General features: G+C 37.2%; 2 protein-coding genes across 2 annotated transcripts; both read right to left on the minus strand.

Moving 5' to 3' along the window:
* LOC122049567 lies at nucleotides 1-2,992 on the minus strand. The gene is made up of 8 exons (XM_042610941.1): nucleotides 2,798-2,992; nucleotides 2,400-2,511; nucleotides 2,122-2,179; nucleotides 2,011-2,028; nucleotides 1,801-1,844; nucleotides 1,107-1,207; nucleotides 228-328; nucleotides 1-139 (listed from the first exon to the last, which is right to left on the minus strand). Coding segments are annotated over exons 2-8 (393 nt in total). The 5' UTR covers nucleotides 2,402-2,511; nucleotides 2,798-2,992; the 3' UTR covers nucleotides 1-70.
* A 4,229-nt stretch (nucleotides 2,993-7,221) lies between these two features.
* On the minus strand, nucleotides 7,222-9,445 carry LOC122048741. Its single transcript, XM_042610272.1, has 4 exons — nucleotides 9,391-9,445; nucleotides 8,109-8,159; nucleotides 7,961-7,997; nucleotides 7,222-7,440 (listed from the first exon to the last, which is right to left on the minus strand). The coding sequence occupies exons 1-4, from the start codon at nucleotides 9,417-9,419 to the stop codon at nucleotides 7,222-7,224; spliced, it is 336 nt and encodes a 111-aa protein (XP_042466206.1). The 5' UTR covers nucleotides 9,420-9,445.
* Between the last annotated feature and the right edge of the window lie 1,322 nt (nucleotides 9,446-10,767).

Raw genomic sequence — 10,767 nt, forward strand, 5'->3', positions numbered from 1 at the left:
GCAGTAGATAGCAGGAAAATGTATAAATAAATGTATACATGAAAAACAAAACAAAAAAAATCATCCAATGTCACTTACGATAATCAGGTTGTTCGGTTGAAGAACTTGCATTCTGTTTTACAGTTCCATTCGTTTGTATCTTCAATAGGCACAAGATAATAATTTAGCAATAAATTAACAATAATACTGAAATACAACATAGCTTATTCCTAGCATTGCATACTTACTTCCTTAGCTGATTGCGTCTCCATTGGGCTTGCCTTTGATACCTCATTCATAAAGGAACGTTCATTGTGAAATAGTTCTTCTGGAGAAACATCCACAAATGCTGCAGAATTTTACATAAGACAATATGTCTCATACAAATAGAAGGTATAAAACATAATATCTCTATGATAATTCTTTTATATCATGTCCAATGCCTTTAAATTTAGGACTCAAATGTTCTGTTTGCTACTCTGCTTTGAGTATCCCTAGCAGAGATTCAAACTAGTTTATTGGCTCCAACTAAACAAATTTTTGGGATTTAGTAAGGATGGTTTCTTTAACAAATTTAACACAGTATTTGGAAGCTTTGGGTTGTCTATTGTACTATAGCCAAATATGCTGTGGACACTATGCAATTTAATATGGTGTATTCACTAAATGTGATACCTTATTTAATTAGAACCACCAGCATTTCTATAACTGGACCTTCAACTATGATTTAGTTATTTGTAACCTAATCAAACGTTTCCTCAGCGTAACTCCATCATTTGAGTTTAACCCAGCTCAACCAATGGCAGGCTCAGAAAGGGTAGAAATGAAAAGAAAACATAAACCTGAGGACAAGCTGGATTAACTAAGGATAGGTTTGGGACCCCAGAATAGTTCTGGGTTAAAAGAATGGACGTTTATTAATGCGACCTATACAAGTAACAGTTCTGGCTAGCAAAAGCCATGACCTGAGTAAAAAAAATGAAGCAACAACAGAAGTCTTTAACAATGAATTGATCTAGATTAAAGATTTATCAAATAATAAATATCACTGATATATAATTAAAGATTTAATTACACAATATATATGAAATGCAATTAAAAGACACAAGACACAATATAGCTGATACCTAAGTTTTTTGAATGCCTGATATTGATACCAATATTGACATCCATGCTATATTGTTCCCAGTGCCCACACAAATGACACAAGAGAAGCAAGTAGAAAACACTGCAATTGCAAATAGAATAATTTAGAAGACAATTTGAAATTGTAATGAAATAAAAATGTTTTTCAGTGATATTTACTGGTTTGCAAGTACAATAATCACATTTCAAAAAATAATTCATTTTTCCATTAGTTATTTACTACTTTGCAGGTTCAATAATCATAGGCAATAAACTGGAGATTCAAACATTGTGCCCAAAGTTAATTCAGAAAAAAAGAAAACAGTTAACTAATAGTGAGAAACCTCTAACAATATCTCTTCTCTTTGATGAAAAAAAGTGGGAAAAACTAATAGACATTTTTTCAACAACCAAACAAGGCTATCTTCTGAATCTTCTCACTTCATTGAGCTCTACGCTAAAGCATATCACTTTTAGCGTATCACTAGTAATATTCAAATCCATTAAGAAGATTAAAATTCATTGAGGTCTACCTCTATCTGATTGAACTCTTCCAACAATAAAATATATTAGTGCCCTTTAAAGATGAACATATCATCCCAACCTATTTCATGATATAACTGCCCTATGATATGAGCATTTTCTTATTCACGATATACAAAGCACTAACAAAAGGAAGCCAAGAATGTGCAAAACCTTTCTAAGGATAGGAAGATCATCTTGTTATTTCCAAAAGAGACCTGGACAGTGTACTTTCACAAACCAATGACAACATGTTAAGCCAACTTCCAAAGAAATTCACACAATCTAGAAATAAATTTCTAATATCAAGCACTTTCTAACTGAAAATAAGATTCTTAGGATAGAGATAATCTTACAAAGGGTACAAGCTGCAAAGGGACTCACCTTTAATCTATTTGCAACCTGTCACACCATTAACATGCTTTTCAGTAAGATAAAGAAGAAATCTTCATAAAACAAAAGCAAAACTTATCCAAGAAGTATGAACAGACTCACCACTTGAAAAATGACTGACAGACCAACTCCAACTCCAATCCAAAACAGTGGTGAACCCCTACAATTTCCCAGGGGGATTAAAAGGAAATGATGAGTCATGCAAGTATCACAAACATATATGCTATAAAAGAAACAAGTTCACTCATGACTGTGAGAAAGAACTACGAGTTATTAGTCTGAAACATGAACAAATATCAAGTAGCAAATGCTTCAATTTCAGTGTCAACCAAGAGTAAACCTTCATTTTCAAACACAACGAAAATGCCTACGGGACATACATGGATGACGATGATGACAGCACAGGAATTGGGGCAATTGCACTACTTGTTGTCAATTGGCCGTTGCTTGAAGACGTAACACTAGCAAAAAACTGCGTATTGAGCTCTTTCCCTACATAAAATAAGATATAGTACGTCTGTAAACCACATCTACTCAGAGAGAAGGCAGTAATAATTTTTAAGAGAAGCAGATGCAGCGAGAACATTTACACTCACAAAGTCGAACAAAATTAACCATAAAAAGAATTCGTCAAACTATGCAGAGATAAACTAATATGAACAATTTAAAAGAAATTTCCAAATTAAGATACGAGGAACCTAACCCCTTGCAAAACCCAAAACTATTAGCTAAGATACGGCTCGTGGAAGATCTAGTAGTTTACGAAGCGAGGCAATACCAATACTAGATGAGGCACGATCGCTGCTTCCACTCGTTAGAGCGAAGGTAACAAATCCAGGACCTCCTCTGCTTCCTACCCTTCTGCTTCTTCTCGCAGGTAGAGGGGGAAAGGAAAAAAGAGTAGGCCGCCACCGGCTGATGACCTCGTGGGGATTTGGACCCGCAGCAAGAAGGGAGAATCTGGAAAGGAGAGCGAAACTATCCATTGATTAGGATACCAGAAGACAACGGGATCTGCTGTGGTTACACTGCCTCAACGTCGGCGGCCGATCGCCTCAGCACCGGGATCTGCCGCTTGACGAAGTTGTGGTCAAAGAGATTGAGCAGTGTGAAGGAAGCGTGAATGAGACGACGGAGGCGAAGAGATTAATCCCGTGGTCTTGACGGAGAGGAGTTCGGAGGGGTTCTCCAGAGAGGGGGTTCACCAGAGAGGGATTTGCCGGAGAGGAGTTGGATGGAGAAGGCCGCGTGAGATGAGGATTTGGGAGAAGGGTTCGGGTTTTCTACTCCTTACCTAGATCCAACGGTTTGTATTAATCAAGATTTAGATGAGAACTTAACAATAGACAACACTTTCTATAAAACGTTGTCGTAGACACTAAAAAAAAGTCGAATAGACAACGTTTTTTACGAAGCGTTGTCTTTGACCTGTAAAAATCACTAATAGACAACGGTTTTTAGAAAAGCGTTGTCTATTAATAAGAAAATAATGAAATAGACAACGCTTTTAACTAAAAGCGTTGTTAAAAAAAAATAGACAACGTTTTTTATAAAAAGTGTTGTCGTTTAAGTGTTGTAGAATCCCAATTTTCTTGTAGTGAGGATTGGAGCAGTAGCTTACCGGCTGGCACTACCACCGTCCCTGGCAGGCGTGCACGATGTATTTCATGTATCTATGCTGAGGAGATATGTATCTGACCCGACACATGTGCTGACAGATGTCTCAGTTCCAGTTCAGCATGACATCACTTATGAGGAGGTTCCGGTACGGATTCTTGACCGGAAAGAGCGTCAGTTGCGGAACAAGACTATCCGGCTGGTTAAAGTCGGATGGCAGCATCATTCGGACGAGGAGGCTACCTGGGAGCTCGAGGATACTATCCGAGCTCGATACCCCCATCTTTTCACTTGAGGTATGTGATTTAATTTACCGGTTAGCTTTATACTCTATATCTGTTGTTAGTACTTGCTGATGGTAGATAACGAAATTTGGGGACTAAATTTTTATTAGTGGGGGAGAATGTAAAATACCGAAAATAGGAAAATATTAATAAGGGAATTTTCCGGAGTTTTTGAAAAATTTTCGGGAATTTTTCGGAGCTCGTACGGACGAGTTAACGGGGATAAAAACGGGGCCCGGGAAAAGCCTGTTTAGGCTACCCATTTAAGCGAGGAAATATTTATTTTTATATTTCCTTTTTCTTTTTATTTTTTTCTTTATATTCTCTCTTCCTCGCGTTTCTTCCTCCCCGCGCGCTCGACAACCGTGCCCTAACCGGGTCACGGTAGTTTCTCCCCTCTCCGCGTACAAAACCACTCGACCAAGGGTTTTGCATCTTCCCTCTCACACCGCTGTCTTCGTCCTTCGACAACCTTCTCGCCACTACCGAATCCCTCCTCTGCCGCCACCACAGCGACGCCGTCCCTACGCCCTAGCCGCCGGCAACACACGGAGCAGCGCCGCACCCCCCGGTGCCCTAGCGCCGATCACCGCGCAGCGCCCTTTCTTCCTCTGCCCTAGTTTGTGTTCACGGTCGATTCTCTGTGCCGGCACCCGAGCCTAGCGCCAACGCCGCCTCCCGATTCCTCTCCCCTCCTCTGGTCCGACGAGACATCGCCGACCCTTCCTCTGTGCTTGTGCCCTAGCGAGCTCGACGCCACTTCCTTGCCACTGCCGCTACACCCTTTGCCCCAGTGCCGAACCGACCCTTTCTTCTGCCCTACACTACAACAAAATCGCTCATAGACATCGGTTTTCCACCGGTGTCTATTTGATTTTCGACCGATGTCTATGAAGCCGATGTTAAAAGTCTGTCATTTTAGACATCGGGTTAAAACCGGTGTAGTATCACTTAACGACACCGGTTTTCGAATCGGTTATTAACCGGTGTAGTATCACTTAACAACACCGTTTTATACACGGTGTGAAACCGATGTAATATTGTATGTTAATAACATCAGTTTTGGCAGCGGTAAATGACCGATGTAATATTACTTTATAACACCGGTTTTACATCGGTGGAAAACCGATGTAATATGTATTTTTTTTAACAGCACAGATTTGATTTTAAAACCGACAATAACAAAAAAAAATACACAAATATTCATAAATTGTACAAATATTCTTCATTCAATAATATCCATAAAATACACAAATATTCACAAATTATATAAATAATCTTCTTACAACAATATCCATAAAATACTCAAACATTCTTTTTACATCAAAAGCTAGCTAATAGATATCAAAATCAAAGTATAACATTTTGTTAACACATCAAGGTACAACTGTCTCAAATGTAATCTAGCATGCATTCAGTCCACTCGAACCGCACTTCATCAATTTCAACTCTGGAGTACTTGAGATTTGTAAACTGTAAAAACACATAAATTCACCATATGTCAAATAACTAAAACAAATGTGTGCATGTATCAAATAAAATAGAATACTGAGTTTTTAAAGGTTGCTGTGGAAGATAACGAATATAACAGTGAAGGAAGCATAGAAGAACAAAGAAAATGTTCATAGTTAACAAGCAAATGAAGAGATATACTATTTATTGTACTACCTCTGATGCCATCTTCCAAATCTCATAAGCAAGAATGCAACTGTGCCCTTTGTATACACATGGCTAATAGACATAATACAATAAGGAGCAAAAGCTATAAAATTCACCATCACCACACAATCAATGAAGCAGGCAAACACAAGGTGAGTTGATATGCAGTGAAAGTGTTAATTAAGTGGAACTGCAGCAAATCATGACTCAAGTCTGAGCACTATTTTAACAATACATTGCAAGGATATCTGAAGGATGTGAACACTGTATTAGAATTGTACAAGGCATCACAAATCAAAATATTTCCCTACGAGCAAGGTTTAGACAAATTAGCCTCCTGGTCAAGAATGTTTTTGAAAGAAGCATTAACCACCAACCGAAATCACGAACAGTACCAGATGCGTTTACAAGAGGTAAATGGATATTACTTGCAAAGAAAAATCATGTCTGAACATTCATAAATTTGGAGTTTTGTTCAGGTGGAACATAAAGAACATATCCCAAATTCAAGAACATAAAGATCCTAACATATCACACTTACAAAAAAAACTTTCTCTAATAAAGAAACATGATAGCATCTAATAAAGTAGGGTCATACTTGATGGTAGAGGTCGAGCTTGTAGCCTAAATAATGTAGTTAGGGGTCTCTATCTGATTAATGAAAAACATGCATATAGGTGAAAACAAAAGAGGTGAGTAAAATAATGAAGAGGGGTTAAATCATAAAAACAAAGAGTTCCCTATTCTTGAGGTGCCCACAGACATATTGACACTCACTCTTACTTCTAGTTGAACTTGAAATTTATTGGTATAGCTAAATATGGATATTAAGTAGAAGCAACTAGTTTTCACTCTTGTGAAACAAAACATCTAATGCTTTTTGTAAACGTTTACATGCTATCAAATTAAGAGTGTCAAGTTTTGATTGGAAGTGTGGATGTTGACAGGTGTAGAGAAGGCATATGAAAGCCAAAGTATCAGAAAGGACAATATCTAATGGAAAAAAACTGTATTCACTAATGCATTGAAACCCCCATTGAATCAAGAACACAAACAAGTACTTATGAACTTTTGATGTAGCCTAATGTGGGCATATAGTGAAATATACTGCCCTAATTCCATTTGTGGAAATAAAATTGTCAGTATAGATTTTGGCAAAAGTTGGAATGTAAAATTTATTTATTTATTTAGTGTGGTCCTCTATTGTCTTTAAAGACTCGCTTCAAAAAAATATATGGGAAAATGACTTTCCAAAACCTTCATTATAGATAAACAAATACCTTCATAATCCCATATATTGAGAAAGCCATCCTCAGCAGCTCTTCTAAAAATTGATGTTTTGTCAAGAAACCACTGGAATAAAGTCAAAAGGACAGTAAATTATAGCAGTAGTTAACAGAAGTATTCCAATGCTAATAGACACCATGTTCTAAAGGACAGTAAGTCAAAAGGAAGCAAAAGAAAGAACTCCCTTGTTCTAAGAGACACCATGTCTGGGCAATGGTGCTTGGGATCATCTTGGCATGCCTCGCCATGTAAGCTTGTTATTATGAGATGAGAATGTTTATCCAAAAACAAATGTTGTAAAAAAGTTAATATGCAGAGTAGCATATGGTATTGTGCTTGGTGGAAGCTCTAAGTTTCATTCAAGAGTGCGATCCATCAAGAACATCATCGTAAAAACATCACAAGAGGCTCCCAAACCATAAACAACGTGACAAAAGCTATAGGCGACATGGAAAGTGTTGCAGCACAATATCAATATGGCAGCCTTGAAGGATCCAGCTATTTGAATTCCAGGTCGCAAATTCTTAATGACGAAGCTGCAAACATGCAGCAAAAGGCTGAGAAGAGCATGCACCTGGTCGATAGGGCAATTGGCATATTGTAAGAACTGAACACTAAACAAAGAGGGAAATGAACATCAAACTGTTGTCTTTAATAACATTGGCAATGGTCCATTTTGCAGGAAAATGATGACCATCTTCATCATTGTGCCAAATCTTATAGTTGTTCTTGCAGTTGTTGGTAAATCTTGCGTTAACCATCTTTTATTAATTTTTTTACCACATTAATTTTACATCTAATTGTTTTATTTCCTTCCTTGTTGCAGTCTTGAGGCCTCTGAGACTAAGACTTAGCCGGACTTTTTCTCTGTAAGTAAGCAAATTTAACTAGTCGTCAAGTCAGTTAAGAGTTCAGATCTCACTGTACTTGTTGGGCAAAGGGATAAAAGACTGCACGAACACACCTTTTCAAGAGGATAAAAGACTAAATAGAATGTTTACTTTAGGTGGATAAACGAGAGGATGATATTGTGGTAAATTAATATATGTATGTCAGAATATTTTTCAATGTAGCACAGAGTACTGATATTGTACCTGAGTCTTAGAAGAACCATCTTGTGATCCAAATTGCCTACAAACACAACTATATCTCACAGCAATGCACACAGCTCGAGATAAAGCCTTAGAAGCATCAGAGACAATTGTTTGACGAACATAAACCATTGCCCCATATAAAAGCTACCTTGGGACATCAGATTGCACATACTTCCCTTCCCTTGTGACTTGTGAAACCCTGGACAATATTGAAAATAAAAAATAATCAATATCATTGATAAACAATGCAGAGATCACATCTCAAATACCTCAGTCAAAAACCACTACTCATACAATTGCTCTAGTAATGTTAAACTGTAAATAGAATAAGAGAGGTAAACTTCCCTCTGCTGGGTCAACGTAAACATAATGAAGAATTAGGTATGATCATTTAAACTAATACACTAGTCCAATCTAGAGTCAATATGACTGCATGCAGAAAAAAGATATTACATGTATTAGCCTTAAGAAACATCCACAATTGACCAAGTTTGCCAACTTTGTCAAGATCAATCCTATTCCGAATGAAAATAGGTCCATAGGTCCTGATCATAGAATCGGAACATAGGATCATAAGAGAATTAACTTATATATTTTATTAACATTTATCATATATTTTTAGTTTTCAATATATAGTATTCTATGAATATTTTATGACTATTGTTTTGAACCGTAAAAAAAATTATAAAAGAAAAATAAACTTAAAGTATTCCATCTTTATATAGCAAGTATGAACTTCTACAAGAGGAAGAGGAAATGATAATTATAAGATGGGTGATAATAATAATTATTAAAAATAATTCTTCTGATTAAGACTTAAAAGGAAACTATTCTCAAATGTGACACAGAAAAATTGCTATAGTAAATATCTAATAAAATTCAAATATATATTGGGACAAAAATCCTGCATAGGAATGTAGTCAAACATAGGATTGGATCATAGGTTCATAAGATCCTAGGCCACTTTAGATCCTAATTGGGATTTGGATTGTTTAGAATAGTTTGGATTATAAGATCATAAGGTTTGATCACAATCTTTAACTAAATAATATGCAAGAAATTAACAATACGGATAGGAGAGAAATTACTGTTAGTAAGAAGATGATGCAAACAAACAACTAACTGGAAAGGTGAAAATTTACATTATAGGAAAGCTATGCAAATTGAACCATGAAACCATGGCAATGCTAACATATTATCAACAACCAACCAAGTCAAGTAACACTAAAGGCCAATAAATAAAAGTGCTTGCTGTAGATTGAGTAATAAATAAAAGTGGGTAAATAGTAGATACACATCAAAGCATTTTAAGTGGGAAAACTGATATTAGCAAGAATATGAAACAATAAATGCCAAGTACATGCCTTCCAAATAATTCTAGCCGAATTCATACTATCTGACATATGAGAAATAGGAAAAAAGGTCCTCACCCAGTGGAGATCTCCATATCCAGGTTCATCTATGAAGATCCGGAACACAGAGGCTTCTTCTTCTGCAACATCAGAAAAGTGGATGATTATCAGCAAACTGAAAAGCAGGGAAAATAATAAGAATTAAGTACCTTAATAAGACTGAAAGCTTGACTTTAGACTGAAAGCTTCAAGTAAAACCTTAATAAGAATTAAGTACCTCACAACTCTTTTATGAAATTTTATAGCATAGTTACTCAAAATCTGAGGCATTACTTGACTTTTTTCTTTCACTTTCATAAGAAACTTCTAAACTTATAGAATATTCATTGAAAAAACAACAATTTGACCAGTTACAATAGAAAAATATTTTAGTTTATAACATGTTTGGAAGTCCTCAACCAAATGAGTATTTCGTAGAGAGCAGACAAGGGATTCCATGATAGGATGATTTAATTCTACGGAACAACTCAAAGGAAGCCTCCCAATGATCATAAGAACATATCCATCCCATTTCAACAGTGCAACCATTGGTTGTTCACGGACTAGCTGTACCATCTTTTTATTCTCTGAAGCTAATATCAAGTATCAACAGTGTAGTTCATCAAACTTCCAACAATAACACTAAAGGCCAATGAATGCTCAACGAACAAAAGTCAAGTAACAAACTAATTGACTTTGGGAATAATAGGGTTTGATGACAAATACCAAATGACCAAGAATGTCATTACACTAAACATAGAAGCCTGGGAGTGAGATGAGAAATAGGGTGAGACCTGAGAAAACAAGCAACGAAGGCGGATCGCTAGGGTTAGATCCGGGCGAAGGGGAGGAGGAATGAGTGCGGGCGCTGCAATTAGCGAAGATGGCGGCCATGGAGATGGCTGAGGGGAAAGGAAGAAAGAAGGGGGAGCGTGGGAAGGGCAGCAGTAGCAACGGCGGCGGAGCGGTGCCTCCCAAAACGCCGCTCGAGAAGGGGGCTCCTCTTCTCACCCAAAGGGAGGAGTTGGAGGAGATACGGTGTTGTTGACGGATGGTTTTGTTGATTCTGATCGGGAGAGGAAGGGGGGCAGAGGGAGCGGCGAGGAGGAAAGTGGTGGTGGCTGTGACGCCATACGGTGGACGGCGCGATATAGGTTTAGGTTTGGAGGGAGAGTGAAGTTACAAATTTCGGCTAAGGTTAGAAAATTAAATTATTTTATTGTATCATAGACATCGGGTTTTAAAAACCGCTGTTAAAATCGGTGTCTATTAACGAAAAAAAAGGCGCTCATATACATCGCTTAAAAAACCGATGTCTATGAGCGAAAATCTGCGCTCATAGACATCGATTTTTCGAAAAACCGGTGTAAAATACTCAAAGACATCGGTTTTTGCTTAAAACTGTTGTTGTTCCAC

The sequence above is a fragment of the Zingiber officinale genome, chromosome 2B, assembly GCF_018446385.1.
Source record: "Zingiber officinale cultivar Zhangliang chromosome 2B, Zo_v1.1, whole genome shotgun sequence".
In the NCBI taxonomy this organism is placed as follows: Eukaryota; Viridiplantae; Streptophyta; class Magnoliopsida; order Zingiberales; family Zingiberaceae; genus Zingiber; species Zingiber officinale.

Coding starts and splice junctions, on each gene's coding strand:
- LOC122049567 (XM_042610941.1), bottom strand. Junction 1,208..1,800: donor ATCTTCCTATCCTTAGAAAG/GTTTTGCACATT, acceptor TTGCAATTGCAG/TGTTTTCTACTTGCTTCTCT. Junction 140..227: donor AGACGCAATCAGCTAAGGAA/GTAAGTATGCAA, acceptor TGCCTATTGAAG/ATACAAACGAATGGAACTGT.
- LOC122048741 (XM_042610272.1), bottom strand. CDS start 9,419: ATGAACCTGGATATGGAGATCTCCACTGG. Junction 8,160..9,390: donor GATATGGAGATCTCCACTGG/GTGAGGACCTTT, acceptor AATATTGTCCAG/GGTTTCACAAGTCACAAGGG. Junction 7,998..8,108: donor GTGCAATCTGATGTCCCAAG/GTAGCTTTTATA, acceptor TTGTGTTTGTAG/GCAATTTGGATCACAAGATG.